At 42.2% G+C, this 20,038-nt stretch overlaps 2 protein-coding genes across 3 annotated transcripts in view; one reads left to right on the top strand and one right to left on the bottom strand.

Annotated features, from left to right (window-relative positions):
• The window catches only part of PLAGL1 (PLAG1 like zinc finger 1), a 52,600-nt gene extending 45,024 nt beyond the window's left edge, over nt 1-7,576 (top strand). For both annotated transcript variants that reach the window (XM_052784580.1, XM_052784581.1), the window contains 2 exons: nt 664-1,160; nt 1,541-7,576. In XM_052784580.1, coding sequence (XP_052640540.1) covers nt 664-1,160; nt 1,541-2,816 — 1,773 coding nt within the window. In that variant the 3' untranslated portion in view covers nt 2,817-7,576. The remainder of the gene's footprint in view (nt 1-663; nt 1,161-1,540) is intronic.
• Nucleotides 7,577-9,491: 1,915 nt separating this feature from the next.
• On the bottom strand, nt 9,492-19,954 carry ZC2HC1B (zinc finger C2HC-type containing 1B). The gene is made up of 7 exons (XM_052784584.1): nt 18,621-19,954; nt 16,595-16,659; nt 14,658-14,777; nt 13,517-13,655; nt 11,369-11,493; nt 10,524-10,629; nt 9,492-9,694 (listed from the first exon to the last, which is right to left on the bottom strand). The coding sequence occupies exons 1-7, from the start codon at nt 18,655-18,657 to the stop codon at nt 9,612-9,614; spliced, it is 675 nt and encodes a 224-aa protein (XP_052640544.1). The 5' UTR covers nt 18,658-19,954; the 3' UTR covers nt 9,492-9,611.
• Between the last annotated feature and the right edge of the window lie 84 nt (nt 19,955-20,038).

The following is a 20,038-nucleotide window of genomic DNA, read 5'->3' as shown; positions in this document are numbered from 1 at the left end:
ATACACTTGAGATCTCCAAACCTAAGGTGTTTCTTACATAGTTTAAGAAAGTCTAATGCCAAATGTCAAGCTAAGTGAGGAAGCCTCTCCTGGAGGCATTGACCATTGCTGTGTGGTAAAGCATGGAGTTAGCCTAAAACATAGGGAAATCCTGTATGGCTAAACTACATTTGTGTGCAGAAACCCACCCAATTTTTGGATGGTTGCAATAGCAGATAAATTATGTCACTCTTAAGGATGAAGTACGATTTGCAACTGCTTTTATGAGTAGTTCCATAAAAGGAACAAATGTAGAGACTTTGAAATTCAGTAAGCACAGGTAAACAAAAGGTGAAGGACTCGGGACTGTTACAGTAAATGCTAAACAAAAACATGGAAATAGAAGGTGAAGGACTCATGGCTGTTACACTAAATTCTAAACAAAAACATGGAAATAGGTATTTAGCCAACCTTTTTTTGTTCCCCCCCACCTTGGCGTTTGTAGACTCCTAGAGAGAATCCATTTCCAGTTGAATAGCTGTGTGGTAGTACAATGAAGTAAATACTGCCAAGGACAATGACAGGTCTTGGGAAAGCGCAGGAGAAGATGTAGGGTCAGTGAGAAGAATATGACCTTTCCTTAGAATGGCTAATAAGAAAGACCTGTTTCTGTTCTCATTGCAGAAAGAGCCTGTAGACCCTTGGATATGCTCCAGCTGTAGAAGCACTTTTGCAACTTTTGCTCTGCTGGAATCTCACCAGTGCATCCCTAAAGACCGAGTCCTTACCACCAGGTTCAGACCACCAAATAAATTGGGACCCGTAAAAGCAAAAAGCAAACTCAAAGGGAAACTGAGAGGAGCGGCATTAGGCAAAAGCATTGCTCAGTGCTTTGGGACCATTTCCTGTTCCTCTGCTGCAAAGCTTAGCTGTGCCAGCTCAGGAAGCACTTGTGATGCTCTTGTAAGGTTTATACCTAAATGGAGAAACGGCCGGTCTTCACTGTTGAAGGGAAGAGAAGTGAAGCAGCCAGACAGTTACCCTTGCCGACTCTGTGGGAAGATATTTGATTCCATTGACAAGCTCACAGTCCACACTTATGCCCACAAAGGGGAGCGCCCCTACAAGTGTTCACAGCACGGATGCACAAAAGCCTTCATTTCCAAATATAAACTGCTCAGGTACATCTCTGAAGGCACTCCTTTTCTGGTGGGTGTGTGGGGAAAAAAGCAAGGACATTTTTTTCCTTTGGGATGTCCTAGTGACAGTTAATCCCCGAGTTCCAGTTTTCATTATTCCCATTTTGGTAGAATTGGAGAAAACTAGTCTCCCTCAATTGCTGTGGCTACTCAAAAAGATAACGTTGAACAGTTTTAACCTACTGTATGCTTTATGATTAACACCCCACCCCCCCAAAAGTTAAGCTTTTACTAATAACCTGAGAACTTGTGAAAATGCCTTCCTTCAAGAGTGCCAGTGTTTTCAAGTCTTGAAGCTGCACTGTGTACTAGAGTGAATGTAAATGCAAGTAACTTTTTTTTTTTTTTTTTTTTTGTCTTAGGCACTCAGCCACTCATTCTCCACAGAAATCTCACCAGTGTGGCTACTGTGAAAAGACCTTTCATAGGAAAGACCATCTAAAGAATCACCTTCAGACTCATGACCCTAACAAGATGGCCTTCAAGTGTGAAGAGTGTGGCAAGAAGTACAACACCAAGCTAGGCTATAAGAGACACTTGGCTCTTCATGCAGCCACCAGTGGGGACCTTACCTGTAGGGTATGTGCCCAGGAGTTTGGCGGTACTGAAGTTTTGTTGGAACACCTCAAAAGCCATGCAGGGAAACCAACTGGCAATACCAAGGAAAAGAAACATAAGTGTGATCACTGTGAGCGTCACTTCTATACCCGTAAAGATGTGCGGCGTCACATGGTAGTTCACACAGGCTGCAAAGACTTTCTATGCCAGTTTTGTGCCCAGAGGTTTGGGCGGAAGGACCACTTGACTCGCCATACTAGGAAGACTCATCCACAAGAACTGCTGAAGAGCAGGTTGCAGAACGGTGACTCAGTGGGTCTCCTTGACCAGCTTTTTCCATTCAGACTGAAGGAAGATGCCAGCATACTGTCCCCTTTTCCTGAAAGGGTTTCTGTGCAGAATGGGATTTTGAATACTTCAGAATCAGAGGAATACAACTGTTCACATCTTCATTCCCAGCCAAGCTTACAAACTGCTCCTCCTCTTGAACCTTCTCCTCATTTGCAAAGGATGGGCTGTGCAGACAGCCTTCCAGCTGTCCATCCCACACCATGCTCAACAGCTGTTCCTGCCAACCTGAACCTTCATCAGCCTAATAAATACGACCCTAGTTCTACCTCATTTGCAGCAGGATCCCTCAAAAATCTACCGATAAAAGTGGATGTTAAAGGTTACAATGTGCATCTTCTTGAGGACCTGCCATTACCAGAACCTCAATCTCTCCACAAAATCAGTCTGGAAGAAGCTTCCTCAGGGCCTGTAGGGGATAATAACAAGTACCCAGTGCACAAGGAGACAGAGGCAGCAGCTGAAACTACAAGCCTGCCTTTCATGGATCTCACTCATGTGATGAGTTTCTGGCAGCTCCCACCAGGTGACAACCAGAACGCTACTGGGGACATCACAGCGGCATTTGGACCAGAGGAACCATCACACAGGCTGAATGGCCTCGGCCAACAGCAAGGTCTTCAGCTAGCAACTGGTGGGATGGCCGTAAACCAGCTGCATCATCTTCCTCGCTCCTTTCCATCCACTACAAATTCTGTAACATTGCCTCATTTTCACCATGCCTTCAAATAACTGTCACCGTGGTTTGGGTTTTTTTCCTTCTTTTTTCAAGACTGTGCTTCTTACTTAAATCTGTTAGGATGGGGTTGTTTTGGTTTTGTTTTGTTTTTAAGAAAAACTGCCCCAAATGTTTTCAAAGCACGTTATGAACATGGTAGTTAAATTCAGGATGTTAATAAACAAGAAGCTCTATTTTTCATACTACTATTAGGTTTTTAGCATATGACCATAGTAGAACTAACATATTTCCCTTGACACCCTCTATATTTTTGTTTTTTACCTTTCACACAAACAACTGAATAAATATCTTCAATGATAGCAAAGCATCATAACAGGCACAATAAAACTATGGCTGTTGCAGTAGAAGATATAGGGTTAGGGTGAATGGGAAGAAAGAGGAAATCACAGAAAAATAATAAGCCATCAATCACAGCAAATTTATACACGTGGCAAATGTAACAAACGTTTTATCAACATCAGATTTCTGTTAAGCACTTAATTACTGAACTTTATGAATCTTTAATTTAAATCAGAATAATTCCAAGAGTAAATCTTACCTCCTTGTTTCACTTTTTTGAAATGTAGAAGATCACTATTGTGATTACACTTAAGTAGATTTTGTTTTCTGAAGCGCACTTCAGCTGTGCGCATCTCCTGCATTTTTTTCCTAGGGCTGGAAATAACTACCACTTCTGCATGACTGTGTAAGAACTGATCTTCTATATGTGCAGTTTTCAGAATGGGAAGTGAATTGTCTCAAAGGTTAGAGCAGAACATTAATTTTCACTTAGAGCTGGATCTGGCAAGGTATGAGACACTGGTGTGTGTGTGTCTCTCTCTCTCTCTAGTAAAGCACTTCAGTATTTGCTTAAATTTAAGCATATGTGATCCCATTAGGTCAACAGCTTGATTGACATAACACTCAATGAAGAATAATGCCTCCTACCTAAGGGGCCTTTATTCACCTTCTGTTGATAAAAATGGCCTTTGTTTAGTCTGGGAAATGATTATTAACTGTAGCCATCTGAAATGTGGATTCCTGCACAGAAAGCCAACCCTGCCCAGGGGAGCCTGTGACAGGGGGGTTGTGGTGGTGAGCTGACACCGGGCCCTCTTCAAAACCAGGTTATTAACCTGCCTCACAAGTGTCACCTGAAATTAGTGGGTGTGATAATGGTCGAGGCCATTTTAATCACAGGGGTTTTTGCTCAGTAGCATTGGGACAGCTGCAGTTGGACTACCACCCTTTGTTTCTTCCAAAGCAGAGCCACAGGGACTTTTGTTTGTTTCCTGGGGTAAATTGCCCATGTACGTTTCCAGTTGACGGTGTGCTGGTGTGACATCTCTTATCACCTGGTGCATGAACTAGCAGAAGTTGCAAAAATCATATCTCCCAGTAGATGACATTATTAAAAAAAAAAATAACAAAACCCCAAACTCTTCACAATTTACTTTCTTGCCTAACCCATCGTTATTAAAAAAAAAAAAAAAGTCGTGGTTTTAGTGGATGATGCAGTTACTAATGGATTCTGTTGCAGCTAAAACAGACACAGAATTTCTGAATCTAAGTTCTCAAACCCCAAGAGCTACTCTTCCATTAAATCCAAAGAGTTAATAGTACCTAATGATCATTACAAATATAGCATTAAGCAAGCATGCTCTCTTCTCCCCCATTAATCACAGGTATATATTTCCAGACAGCTTCAAATAAAAAATATTTTTTAAATGATTGCTGTTCTGCTGTTAATGAATTACAATGACATTGTACAACTACAATGATCCGAATATTCTTACCAGTTTATCAGTACTTGGATTAAGGAAAGGTTGTATTATTGCAGTTGATGTGAGAGTATGTTCTTCAGATACACTGTTGAGGGGTATTTTTTGTTATGAAAATTTTTGGCATAAGGCAAACCAGAAGGAATTTTAAGATCATTCTTGTAATGACAACAGCAGGAGGAGGAGCAGGTGCTGCACAGTCATGCCCAGTTAGCAGTTATTTAAATTATGAGTTCCGGATAGGGAGAAGGTTGCAAACAATGTTATATGCACATTCTACAGCTAGGCTCGTATTTTCATCCAGACTTGGGAAGGTGTGTGTATACTCACTTACTGCATTGTTTTCCTTGTTCATGCAAATTGTATTCACTTGGCTTCATCCAAGCTTATGTACTTGTAAAAAAAAAAAAAAAAAACAAACAACCCCAAAAACATCCCAACCCCCTCCCCTGCCCCCCGAAAACCCACAAATTTTATAGCACTGCCCGATCATATACTGTTAATAGACATCTTGGTTTGTGCTTCTATAAGAGGTCTAATTACTGAAATACTTATCTTTGAATTAAGATGTGCTGTTAAGAAGAAAACGTTATGCAAACACTGAGCTAGACTGGCACCCACGTTCTTTCAGCTGCTCGACTGTAGCAGGGTGCTGGGGCTCTGAGCTGCCAAGAGAGGTGCTGCTGCCTGACCTCAGCCTCTTCTGAAACGTGGAAAGATGCGTTGGTGCGAGATGCTCATCGTATGTGACTACAGGTTAAAGACCAACTCTCATTCAAGTAAAAAGAAAATAACCACTTTTGATATTAAAATGCTTAAAAAGCACACAGTGTCTAGAAGTAAAACACAGAAGCAAATTTGTAATACTGCAGCTTTAACCCTTAAGCCCATTCAGATTTCTTTTTCCAGATTCTTGACATCATAAATGTAGAGGAAGCTGAGGACAGCCCAGCACAAAGGAAGGCAAATTATTTCAAAAGGTTATGTCTGCAGAAAAATTGTTTTAAAATTATCACAAGTCAGGAGATACCCCTGAGTCATCTAATACTTAAAGCAGGGCTGGACTTTCTCATAGCTTTTGTTAGGGGGACTTCTGTGAGCGTTTTTTGAGAGGTCATCAGTAGCTGAGGCTTAAAAATGCTTTGTTTCTGAGCAAACGGATACTTCGGGCTCCGTAGACCTGCGTGGTGTGGGCCTGGCTATTGCGTTGCTGAAAGAGCAATTAGTTTGCTTTTGGTGGGGGTAAGATCACAGGCAAGGCAGTGCTAAAGGAGAGGTGTAGGGACAGCAGCAAGTCCTCCCCAGCTCTCCCTGGGCTTACCCGTGGTGTCTGGGAGGATGGGGCTGCAGCGGGCGGGCAGGCGCGACTTCAGGCAGTGACAGTGGAGAAGGTAGCAGGAGCTGCAGGACACCTGTCTGGTGGCACTGCCGTGGGCTCGTGCAGGGCTGCGACGGCACCAGTGCCGGGGGTACAGTGGCGGAAGAAGGCAGCCCAACCAGTGGCTGGTCCTCCTTCCTCCGGCACAGCCAATTCCTCCTCCTCCTCCACACAGGAGAGGAAGATGCAAGGGCAGAGAGCTGGCATAGGAAAGGTAGGATAGACCATGGCATAGCAGCTAAGAGACGGAATAGAAAAATCTGACCCTCCAGGAGGTCTTAAGATATTTTAGCTCACATCCTGATAGAGGTAAAAATACTCTTGCCTGAACTCTGCTTGAAAATCTGTAGAAGCGGAGCAATATGTGGCGGCTGAAAACAGAATTGCTATAATCAGATGATACTGTAAAATAGTGAAACTTAGTAAGCATTTGGCCTCATACAAAAAAATGTACTCATTTTATTAAAAAAAAAAAAAAGGAAGCCATGTAAACCTGCTGAAATAATGTTAAGGAGCTAAAATTACACTACATGGAACAAAAGACTACATCCTATATGTAAAGACAAGTTTTTCTAGTGCTCAGTTCCCATCCCCTATCGGAAACCATGTTCATTTCTTTTTCCTTAATTTTTATTTACCATCTGTTCCTGTTGGGACTCTCCATTTTCTTAATGAGTTGCTGTTAATTCCAGAAGTTTTGACAGCCAGTCTGAAATGGGATGGTACATTCCATGTATTGATGATTGATTCATTTCCTGCTAGCAGAATTTTTAAGTACTGTTCTTCAATACACTGTTCCTGCCCCATAGTTATATTTTCTGTAAGATACTAGAAAATGAGCTGTGAAATCAAACACTTTTACACACAGACAGAAAATAATGGAGCGGGGGGACAACAACAAGTACAGCAAAACTTGCTCTAACTTTTGAGGATTCATTTATTTGTTATGAAAGAAAGCAACTGTTAGAATATTGCACAGGATAGTTTGGTATGGGTTTTTTTCCTCTTGTTCCTGGATTGAAAAAAAGGCTAAGCAGCGCTGCTTTCGTATATTTGGACTAATTTCATGCCCTCTGTCTAAGAGTCTAGTTCTAGGAGTTAACACTTGCTTCAGTGGCATCCTTTCTGTATTTATCTAATCACTATTAGCTAGAGGCTAAGTAGAGTTTAATTAAACTCTGTGAAGTCTGGTATTTATTATTGCTGTGTCCAACTACTTTTCATCTTCATTTACTTGATAAACATGTAATAGGCAAGAAAATTCCTCATGGATTTTAATCGAAAGCCTTATTGGAAATTGTTGGGCCAAAAAAACCCCCAACATGTTGCAACATTGAAAGTTTATGCAGGGTGATCCAAGGCTGGTAACAGATCAGGTGGCCAAAAAATAAGAAGGGATATGCCTCCATGACATTTTTGTCTTACCAATCAATTTCTAAAAGCAATTGAAGTTCTTTTAATGTGAAAGTGAGATTTGGTTTTAGTTAGTCTGAACTTGAAGTGCTTTGAAGCTGATGCACAGCATACATGGCCATTTATCACTTATTAATCACTATCATTTATAATTTATTGTTTACTGGAAGATTCGATTAAATATATACATGAAATTTCAAAATGTTCATTTGTCTTGTTCAATATATCAAAGCAAAGCATTAGGGGGAAAAAAAAAAATCACATGATACTGGATCTTCCTACATTTTGTTAAAACCACTGAATGAACCACTGGTAATATCCATCCCCTCGCAGGCAATCATTTAATTGAATTTTGGCAACTGGTAAAAATACTCTCACAACTTTAAAAAGGACAGCATAATAAGCTTTGTAACCCGGGGCGGGGGGGGGGTGAACTTCAGTTGGCTTATTTTATTGAATGTGGTAGCTGTAGCACTTAGGTGGAAGAGGTGCTGGAAATTTGCGTTGCTTAAGGTCTTCCATAATGCGTCAGAAGGAAACCTTAACACATCCTTGCCGACCAGCCACTCTATCTTCTGTTGCGCATTTGTGGTCTGAAAGCAGTGACAAGCCATATACTTCTTATTTGTATTGAAATAGCTTTTATATTTTACTCCATTTTATCTAAGAATATTAAACCTCTATCCCTAGGAAGGTGATGGAGCAGCTCGTCCTGGAAACCATTTCCAGGCACATCAAGGATGAGAACATTTATTTGCACCACTCAAACCCAGCTTCTTATGTCTGCTTTCTCAGCTAAAAAGTACTCTTGGGTAGCACTGAAACTGATCTCTCGCTAGCCCAAAGTGCTCTGTAAAGCACCTGGCAAAGCTCAAGTTTTACAGAAAATGCAGCAGCATTTGCCAACAGCCCAGCACTTACAAGCCTACCCAGGCCAGTCACTTCCACAGTTCCCAGGTACATACATGACTCTGTCCTATATTTTGGCTGCTAGCGTGGATGTCTGTCCTGGGGACCTGCTGGAGGCACCAGCTGTCCCAAGCCTCTGTCAACTGGCTGCAGCTACAAGCCCGGTGATACCTGGACTCACCAGTGTCCCTAGGGAAAGAAGTGTCTCCTCCCCAGGCTTGTTAAGCCCTGAGCTTCAGAGTTCAGTGGCTAAGCCTTGAGAATGGTGATGGTATCAATAAATCCCTGTTGGTGGTCTGCAAGACCCTGCATCATAACTGTATGCGTTACTACACTGTTAACATAGTCACGGTGGAGAACACCAATGAGACCAGTGGGTACTGTCACCAGTTTATCCTGTAGCTGGCAAAGTCAAGGAGGTAGGTAGAGCTGACGATGGCACCGTGGACTGAACACTCCCATGCCCATTGCAGTCTTCCCCAGAGTTGAAGGTACCTAGCCACTGACCAGCAGCAATCGGGGACAACAAAACTCCACGTAGAAGGACCCTGCAAAGACTTCAAATATGAGTCTCTGCAACAGACTGTTGTGTGCACGTGACTGTCCGTCCCACGCTCTAAGCACTCTTACAAGCTCATCTCCTAGGCTCAAAATACCTTGCCAGCTACAGGGAATCCGTCTTGGCCATATTCCCTGCCAGGATCTCATATTCTGCAGTCGTACGCATCTCACGGGTGCAAGATGGCAATCGTCTGAGCCATCCCCTTGCACAACAGCACCACAACCACCTTAAGCAGGGGCTGGAGGGCCGCCTTGCTGCTCTGACATGGCTCTGCATGGCCTGAGATGGGAACAGCACCAACTGCATGGTCTGAAGAGCAGAAGAACCAAACATCTTGGTCTGGGAAAGTAAAACAGTAAGGAGAAGGAAGAACCTCCACACTGTCATCCTGACAGTGACTACTGAAACGAATGCTGGTATCTTGCTCACTCGGACAATGGATGCACATAGTGAGAGCCCAAGACCTGTTAGAGAGGTTTGCATTATCAAGCAGCAAATACCCTCAAGATGCCCGTAACAGCAGAACACAGTCACTGCCTACTCAAGATGGAACTGCTCCAAACCAAAGAACATTTAACACCAAAATGAATATTCTCAGCAGCCTGTGCTGGGGACATGAGGAGCTCTGTGAAAGTTTTCAGTGCAATTGATCGCTTCAGTTAATACAAAGAAATTCATACTGCAAACACTGCAACAGGATATTGTGTATACACAAAAGCAAACAAGGTCCTTTTATGTTATAATGTTGAAATAAAAAAAATATTTCTTACCTGAACTCTCCTGAAGATTTTTTTCCAGTAGATACACCCAAAGATTTTCTGGTTTTCTGCAGTATTCCTCGAGAGGTCTCTGTAGATAATTTTAAAAAAAAAAATATTGGCCATAAAAAATTATAACCTACCTAAATTCAACATAAACCCCAGAAATGTAGGGATCAAAGATACTGATACAAAGAGCAGCATGTATTATCATTCACAGGTTATACTAGACATAACCATTAAAATAACTTTATAAAACATCTTCTGAACATAGACTGAGTATGGGTCATGATTACCAGTAGCAGTGGGTGTTAGCAAACATATTATATGGTATCCTGCTTAGAGGGAACTCTTTCAGGGATGCAGCTTTAAGGCTGAATCAACAAGGGGAAAGTCATATGGAACAAACAACATACAAAGCTTTATGCTTCATCTAAATGGACTTAAAGAAGATGGAATAAATCTTAAAATCAAAGATTAAAGGTTATAGAGTCTTCTATGGGACAGAAGGAACCTCACATCCAGACTGCATATTTTAAGTCTATATAGATACTTCTGTTGGAGGACCTCTAATTAAAAAGGCTAAGTCCCTCCTGAGGACCCACATGAAAACCTCTGTGTATACACTCAGCACGACAGATCAGGATAATGACTTGGAAAGCCATTCAACATCAGCAACATCCACCTGGAAATTTTTGACACTTCTCATTTCTAGCAAGTGTTGTGTGGAAATGAGTTTAGGATTTCATGTCAAGGCCTGGACTTGCAAAAACAAGAATTAAAAAAATTTCAAACTTTATTATTCTATCAGAAAACTGGATTCCAAAGCCTAGAATCTGCTTTAAAAATGCCACCCCCACCTCAAATACATCAGAGTTTGTTATAAGAAAAAGATAAATATGGCTACATAAACTCATTACCTGGCCTAGGTTTGTCTGTATTGGCACCTTCTTGTACTCTCTTCTGAAGTGGTAACACAGCAGTTGTTAAGGTTGGGGGTTTTCTCTGAGTCACTGGTTGCTTGCCCTAGTAAAAGAAGTTGCACAATCCACACTCAACAATAGCAAGGAGCTTACGGAGCCTGGTGAAAACTCCAAATTCCTGTTGAAGCAGTCCTAGGAAGGAAGAGGAAAAAAGTGCACCCCCTCCCACCTGGAAGCCATTTTTCCTGCCCAAAATAGGTAAAAGAGTAGTAAGATTTTCAAACATCTTAAAAAAAAAAAAAAAAAAAATCAGTACTCTTCTAAAGGAAGCATTTACATTATCTTTTTTTTTCTGTAATACAATAGGACCTCACTCAAGCGACTACCAATTAGCTCCACTTTTCTGATTGCCCAAAGGGGCTTAGCCCTTTGCCCTTGTGTCTAGCGACCAGGGAATAAATCAGCTATACATTTGAAGGCAACAGCAAACCTGCCAACAGCAGGGAGCCCTAATGAACAGGAAGGGCTTTCTCTTATGTATTGCAAATGCTGCCAGGTTTCTGCTTCCCTACAGCTGTTGTTACCCCAGAATCCAATTGCAGAAGAGTCTGAAGAAATTGTTGTTCAACTTTTTTGTACTATCGCGTTCTGTCACTTTTTATATCAGACAAAGGGCTCCAATTTCGCGGAACTCCTAGCTGATATTCAACATGTATCTTAAGAGTTTACCAACTTCCCTGGAATCTTAAGTTTTATATTAACGTAGGTCTTTTTACTCACCATAGACTACAGTTTGGCAAATCTGCCTCCATGACAAGACAAGTGTGACTGTGTTTGCTTACCAAAGCGTGCCCAGTGGTCTTTGCAGCAAAGGCACGGTGAGCAGCTTGTTCTTCACAAAACTTCATGTGCCTCTGTGCTGCAGCCTCATTAAATCTCCGTGAGCAGTGTGGACACTGAATATAGTCTGACCATAAGAAAGGAACAACTTGGGTCACAGTTTATACACTACAGGAGAAGAATTTCCCTGCTTTCCTGGAGCACTCAAGACACAATTCAAAGCCTGGCTCCATCAGCAGGTGACCACGTTGAGTTCCTGTCCGCTCTCAAAGTACAAACTTAGGAGAAGTACAAAAACACCTCTAGAAAATCACTTGGGATCCTAAAATACATGCTCATGGTACTAACCCAGCAGACAGTAATTGCTTTCAGAAATAAATCCCTTGGGATTAATAAAAGCAGCAGGTTTTATTACCTTCGTCCTATTCCCACCCCCAACCTCACAATGAACAAATCTGCAGAAAAAGCATTATTTAAAAATTTCCAGAGTAGTCCAAACCCATGATTTTAAGCCTACTTTTGAAGATTGGTCATTAAGATTGCTATTTGGCAAAACACTGCTGAAGAAGTTGTGCCCTGCCAGCTGAAGGCACATCCAAGAACCAGGTTTCTGGTTGTGAAGCAGCATTGTGAAGAACACACAGCAGTGCTTCCTAAAGTTGTTCATGACAGCATCACAGCCCTGATTCTCCTAAAAGCTATTCAGCGACATTTATCACTGGTGCAGTCCTACTCGTTTCAATGAGAGTTCAGTGTTCGGGGTCAACGCAGTCACATTCAGCCCCCGCGCTGCCCTTGCCGTTCTCAGATCCTTCCTCCCTGCCCAGTGCCTTTTATGAAAGCAGCCCAAGTGTCCTTACCCTAGTACTACAGATACAGCATCTTTACAAATCATTTCTCTCAGTAACAGCCCAGAAAAGGCGGCCCAAGCAGCCACCAAAAGCCAGCTCCTGACGAGCAGCGTGGGCAAAATGGTTCTGAATGCAGGGGAGAGGAGGAGGAGGAGGAGACAGGGCAGATGCCTGGCTTCGGAGGGCTGGCAGGGGGACCTGGCACTTCAGGGGAGAACAGGGAACTCTGGGCTCTATTTGGAGGAAGAAGACAGGGAAGGGGAATCTCTCTCTCTCCTCCCCATAATCCATGTGCTATCTCTCCAGTCCTGTAGTATAGGATATATATCCTCACTAGGCCCCTCAGCAATTTGTCTTTCCTAAAAAGCCGTTCTCCAATTCCTTTCTCCACAACTACCGCTGCTCTCACACAGCTCGGTTTCCTCCAAGGGGGAGAAGGAAAGCGAGGGGTCTGCTTTTAGTGTCGGCAGAGTCAGACAAGAAATAACAGAGTCATTAAAGAATTCAGCAGTGGAAATTCAGAGAGGAGCTTGACCCCAATCAAGGAAGGAAGATGTGTCCTGCTGCTTATACTGCATCGCTGTCATCTAGAAGAATGGAATCACGGCAGCTGGTTTTGCTATCGGTCATGAATTCCTGCTCTGGAAGTGAGCCCAGAGAGCCCCCCCCCGCCCTCCGCCTTCCTAACGCAGGCGAGACTCCACTGAGACCCTTTGCTCCCATGTTTCATAAATCACATATCGTGAGAAATATTGGCTGCATGTGCATCTTTTTGGATCCATAACTTCTAACACAGGGAGCTCTGTGCAGAGACCACACCTGGTATTAGTAGTAAACCAGACCCGTCTTTTTCTAAATGACTTTCCCTACCTGCACAGCTGGGTGGGGAAGGGGACAGTGGAAAAGCCACCACATGGGAGTGGAGAAGCCCATGGGCACTACAGATTTTTTGAATGGTGAGGGGATGTATTTCACCCTCTGTTATACCATGGTACAGCCTATGCTAGAACACAAGGCATCCCAACTCTCCTCCCAAAACATCTAATATCAGATTCCAAACTTGCTGCCTTTAAACTCAAAAGGTACAGATAGTTTTCCTCCCCACCACCTCTGCATTGCACTCCTACTCAATTTAAGCCAAGAAATACAGCTGAAAATTAAAGAGTATGGAAGGAATTAATGTTCGCATTGTGTTGTGCCAGGGGATACAAAACTGAAGCCCAGCTGTGGATAGTAAGAGGTCACTGCTTTACCAAAGATCAGTACGAGAACAGTAGTAAGATAAAGTAGACCACAAACTTGGATTGATGCTTGGTGGGGGAGGAGGTGGAAGAGGGTGGCCCTCCTTCAGAGCTTTTGTGACCTGCTTGGCTGATTGAATAGTATTAATGAAATCTTCATGGTGCTGCCTCCAGTTAGATTTCTTCCCTGGCTGTTTCTGTAATGGAAATAAAGGAAAACACAAACTGTATTTCCCCCTTGCAAGGGACAGAGAAAAATCTTAGTGTGAGGGTTCTTCCTCTCTGTGGGAAAGGAAAAACGTTACAAACAAAAGAAATTTGCTTTTTTTGAAAGGCATAGGGAAGCTGATTTAGCCCTTTGCTGTCTATTGACAACCCCAGAAGATGGATAAAAAACAATGCACTCCAGCAAAACCCTCTGGTCTTGGCAGACCAAAGGGCACTTAAGAGGGAATGGAAAAGACACTATGACCGACACCTTCCCTTCTCCTCCACTTGTCAGATTCCTTTTCTTGTTTTAAACCTTTGTACTTTTTTCTTTCCACAACTGATTTTAGAGGACATTTTAGAACAGCAGTCTGCATGGATACCAAATCAGCAGTGATTTGGCATCTCTGGTTAAAATTATACACATGCATGTCCATGTGTATTCCACCCCTCCCCAACGATGCAGGAAAAAACCCTTGTTCCAGTAAGAGCTTAAGCCTCTTTCCCTCCAGCTCTGTAAATAAGTTCAATTTAAATAAATTTTTAAGCCCTTGAGTTCAACAGCAGTGAATCTTCGTAGCTTCATCTGTAGAAGATTTGTGGCTACTGACAGGTCTCAGGTTCAACCTGCAGCATTCACACACCAACCATCTTAGATCACGCTGTCTTTCAGATTTAAGTGAAAAGGAAGCTGTCAGAGACTCGCATAGTCTTTAAAATACATACACGAACATTTCCTAGAAGAGCAGAGACACTTATGTGCCCAGAGTAGTCATGACACCTACTGGTCTGGCTTCTGAATGGAGAAATGCTCTCAAATACTCTCAAACACTAGCAGCACAGGGAGGGGGAGGAAAGAATTTGGCACGGAGTCAAGCACATATGTGAGACTCATCCACAACATCCAGGCTTTGTCCTCAGAAGAAACAATAGCGTTACTGAATGAAAGACTTCATATGGAGATAACACACACGCTTCAGTTTTAACGATACCTTTTGTGGGGGCTGCTTCTTCACAGTGGTGATTTCTGTTCCCTGCAGTCTCTGTTTCACAGAGCTGAAGGGCTTGTGCTTCTTGTTGAAGACTTTCTTGCATATTGGGTCGTGTCTCAGCTGGGATGCAAAGAAAAACAGTCATTTGTGTGTTGAAGTCATGCTTTGTTAATGATGCTTCCTTACACAGGCTTTAAAATTACTTCTGTTCAGGACCAGGGAGCTGAAGCAGGATTTATTTCGGGTTCAGTTTAACTCCAGAAGGAGTTCAGCAAAACTTTAAAAAGCTGTCCAAGTACAGCTGCGGTTTGACACAAATAAGAAATAGAAGCCATTTCCAGTTTGTTCTGCTCAGGGACGTGCTGGAGGCCAGCACAAATAATGACTTGCAGAGAAGAACAGATGGGGTCTGTGAACAGGAACAGTCCCATTGGATGGACTCCCCACCACCATCACCACACTTGGTTTTCTTTCTTTCTTGGTTAAGAAGGAGAACAGGCTGATACTGTTCAAGGGGCCGATATTTACATTATTAGTTCTTTGAGTTTAGATAAGTACTCCAGACCAGGGGGTCCCCTGACAAACAGCAGCACTGTCCATCCCATCAACACCACTGAAACAGCGACAGCCCCGGGCTGAAAGGGAGCAGCTGCTAACCTGACAACTCAGAAGGAAGACTAGGGCTAACGCTTGCAGCTGAAAGCACAGGGAAATTTTAGGTAGACAGATATCCAGTGCCGAATTTGTCAAAGAGCCACGCCTCACAACAAAGGAGATTTTAAGATTCTGAAGTGTCTCAGATTTTAGCATCAACCTCAGTCTTCTGCAACAGGATGGGCAATCCCCTTTGCAAGGAACACTGTGAAAGCGAGGACAAAGCTACATCTTCTCTCTTGTACTACTGCTTCAGATCCTTAACTTCTGTTTCTAGACATTTTTGACATCAAACTTGAGAGGAGGATTCCTCTGCAGGACCAAGAGGGCAGCAGATACCTGTGTCTTGCTCACCAAGGAGCATACCAGTCCTGCATCATCGGGACACAGAAGGGCATTACAGGACTTGTATATCACACTAGTAATAGTGACAAGAAACCCCCTGCCTTCCTCAAAACATAGATAACTGTCTTTTCAAACGGTTTTGCTAGATTAAACCATCATGTTCTTCATGTATCTGGTCTGAGATACCAAACAAGGAACTACTAACACAAGGTAGTTCCACCTTAGTCTCAGTGCTCATAGTCACTCAGCTTCCAGTGTATTTTTCTTGTCTTTTTTTTTTCCTGAATCAGTTTTTAGTTTTATTGTGGGGATGACCTGATCTACCACAGAGCCACAGGATCAGTAACGCAAACTGAGAAGGGGAGGGGTGCATGCAGCGGCCCCCCCCTTGCAGGAACACCCCACAGCTGGGTTGTGCCAGCCACCCATTTAGTTTGTAATCCAGGGATCAGGGAGGTCAGGGAGAATCTTTTCATTCACTTCAGCAGGCTTTGGAACAGAGCCTGGTGCCCGCATTATGCTGTCAAAGGGACTACTTATCAGATGGTTTATTAGTCTATTTTTCCCAGGAAGCCTGAAAGAACAAATTCTGCCTAGAAACCTGGAACACACAGGAAGCTTTAGGTTAGTAATTTATGTCTCACCAAGAGATAATATGTTATTTTAAATGCAATATGTAGTAAACATCTGGTTTTGGACAAGCAGGTAAATTAAGACAGTGCAAGATTACAGATTAAGTCACAATATTTCTGTGCACATTCATTAATTCTCTAATCAAGTTCACTAATGAAAGCAGTTATTAGATCATTTGCTCTTTTAAACACGTGTTCAACCCATTTCTGTACTAGCAGCCGCCTCCTCCTTCCCCTGTGCTCACCACCCCTTTCAGCTAAACACATTGACACTCGCATTAAAAAGAAAAAAAAATTTTGTTTTACCAGAACATCTTGTGCAAAATGTCTTCCACAGGTTGTACAAGGAGCCAGATCTTGACTTTGGGCAGCTGTGTAAGATTCAAACCATGCAAGTCTCAGTTACACAGTACAGGATGGCTTGGCTACAGCAGAGTCAGCGTTTGGACTGAGCCCTTGCTGAAACAGTATTTTGTTGTCAGAAAGGGACATCTACAGTCATGTGCCAGGGCTCCCTTTTGCAGACCTACCTTATTTATCTTGCTCCTATGATGCACAAGCTCTCCTTTACTATGATGGACAGCTTTTTGTTTTCCACATGACTGCTGAGGTATGTCCTTTCACAATGACATCACGGTTGGGTGAAGAGGTGATGGAAGAGTATTCAAGTTCACCACTGCCTAAATTCAGGGAGGGGGGCTGGGAAGCAAAAGCAGGCCATCTGCACCCAGATTTATTCCATTCTGTGTGTAAGTCATCAGGAGCTAGTGATGCAAAGTAATGGCTCAGGGTAAACCGTTGCTATTCCAGAAAGTGGCAGGTGGCACACTAAGTGTAACACAATCTTCATTCTTAAGACAGAATGTTTCCATGACGAGCTTAAACAGCATTCCAAGATGATCTTACCTTGTAGATTCAAGTTTGTGGGCATTTTTTTGTTTTTAAATCAGTAATTTTTTGAAAAAAAAAAAGGTTTTTAAGTTACATAGGAAGTAGTTTGAAGCGATTCCAATGCCAGTCACATGTTCTCATTTCAGAGCAGGGACATGGCCTGCTTTCAGCTGGGATAGAGTTAATTGTCTTCCTAGTAGCTGGTATAGTGTTATGGTTTGGGTTCAGTATGAGAAGAATGCTGATAACACACTGATGTTTTCAGTTGTTGCTAAGTCCTGTTTAGACTAAGAAGTCAAGGATTTTTCAGCTTCTCATGCCCAGCCAGCAAGAAGGCTGGAGGGGCACAAGAAGTTGGGAGGGGACACAGGCAGGGCAGCTGACCCAAACTGGCCAAAGGGGTATTCCATATCATGTGGCGTCATGCCCAGTATATAAACTGGGGGGAGTTGGCTGGGGGGATCGCTGCTCAGGAACTAACTGGGCATTGGTTGGCAAGTGATGAGCAATTGCATTGTGCATCACTTGTTTTGTATATTCCAATTCTTTTATTATTACTATTGTCATTTTATTATTGTTATCTTTATTAGTTTCTTCCTTTCTGTTCTATTAAACTGTTCTTAACTCACGAGTTTTACCTTTTTCCTTCCGATTCTCTCCCCCATCCCACTGGGTGGGGGGAGGGGAGGAAGTGAGTGAGCGGCTGCATGGTGCTTAGCTGCTGGCTGGGCTTAAACCATGACAGTCCATTACTTGTATTAAACAAAAACAGCTTGTAGGAAAACTTGAACAATAACAGAGAGCCTTTTTCATGAGAATTGTAACCGACAAGAGGGAGACTTCTCATTCAAGTGGTCCTTACCTGCTCTTGCTGAAACAAAAGAAATCCTTGTCTTACTGAGCAGATGTGTGACTGTTTCTTACCTTTTCCTTCAGATTTTACCATACTCCAATGCACAGAGTTAAGGTTACTACAGTGTTTCATTGATTACAAGTGTAGAGGAAGAAAACAATTCTATAACCTTTTTGACTCTTACTCTATTGCCTCTGTTTAAATGTCTTTCCACTTTTGTTCCCAAGCAACATCTTTCTGTGTGCCTGTGCTTAGTCTGGACTACACTCTTCCTTTCAAGCATCTTCCTCTGTCTCCCCCATCTCTTTAATTCTGTTCTCAACCCCTCAAGGTTTTGACTGATACAGCTTTTTTTTTTTTTTTTTTTTTTTTTAAAGGAATTTATGTCCAAGCACAGTATCATGGAATCAGCAATGAGAAGTCAGGAAAGGACTATTTGCCAGAGATTAGTTACTTTAAACATGTACAACAGCACATGAGTTAAGGACTAGTAAACAACATGTGCACTATCTTTAGTAAAGATTGTCCTTTTCAGTAAATCACAAAATCACATTCCACCCAAACCACTGAACAGCATCTATTACTCACATGTTCCATTTAACTCCTTTCCTGGTATCTGACTCATCCCAATAGAAGGGCTTCTCAAATTTCTTCTTCTGCACTGTTGTCAAGAGTCACGAGTACTAGGTGGTCAGCCTTCATTACTCAAAAGCTCTCAATTCAAGTCACCATGCATCAGCAATTACATAATTAACAATTATGACACAGGCAGACCCTTCTTAAGCCTGTGGAACATGAGAGGACTAGTACTGATACCAGCTAAATTAAAACCTTGAAATTTGTTCTGATCTTACAGAAAATTTCTACTGATCTGGTTGACACAGACTCTTGAACAATTAAGGCTTAATCTAGATGTGAATACTGTACTGACACTTCAGTTTTCTGAGCAGTGATCAAGAGACTTGTAGACTTAAATGCCTGGTTTTTCCATTCTCCAAAGCCATGTTACTTTATCAATTAAAATATATTATAAAAGCCTCCTTACAATAAAAACAAGTACTTTGAATTGTTTCTGTATATTAAAAGGCCTCATCAGTCCTTCTGTTAGCTTGTGTCCATCTAGTATTCACAAAACTATTTAAGGAATATTTAAGATGCTTTGAATTTAGTAGTAGTCAAGCCACTCTACTGCTGTGTGGGTTACTGTGCTCCTTATCAGTAAAATGGTTAACTTTTTACCCAAAGGCAGAAGATTGCTCAGCCTATAGTCCTAAAGACCTAAAGCTGAGGGTTTCTTATGAATACAAAAGGATTCAGAAGGATTGACTACAAATCCTATTGGTTTCATTCACATGTATGGACTGGTCACTGTAAGAATAATTCACATGCACAGTACAGAAATTTAAGATCACACCAAGCCTAAAGATACTGGCCCTCTGCTCGTCTTCAGAAAGTCTCTGCAACGATTGCGGTGGGTCCTAAGTTTGTATTTCAATGAAACCAAACTGAATGCAAGACCTGAAAAATAGTATTTCAGTAAAATCAATACAATGGCTATCTGCAACATGCAGTATTTTTCTATGTATCTACTGTTTGGTTTGCCATACTACTCAGACTGAGACTTTCAGCAAAGCTGATTTCAATGGCAACAGTAAGGGTCATTGACTACTGTAACTGCAACACTTGTTGCGACAGATTTTACTTGCTAAGAAACGTGTAACTCAGGTTAGGTAACAGGGATGCCTAGCTAGACAACAGCTTTTCAGACACCTCTGTTTATAAAAGGTTATTCTACATCTTTTGTAACAGTACCCAAACAAGAAACAACCAACCCCAAAAAGAGCTAAGGAGCGGGTGAAAACTCCTCAACTTGCAAAACTGCTATATCATGGCACTATATCTAACCATCAGTATAAGGGAGAGAAGACATAAATGGATATATTGCTTTGTAAACTGAAATAATTTAATAGAAGAATCTAATCAGATTAAATCTGTAGGATTCTGCT

The sequence above is a fragment of the Harpia harpyja genome, chromosome 4, assembly GCF_026419915.1.
Source record: "Harpia harpyja isolate bHarHar1 chromosome 4, bHarHar1 primary haplotype, whole genome shotgun sequence".
NCBI classification, from domain to species: Eukaryota; Metazoa; Chordata; class Aves; order Accipitriformes; family Accipitridae; genus Harpia; species Harpia harpyja.
This window is presented reverse-complemented; position numbering and strand designations above follow the sequence as displayed.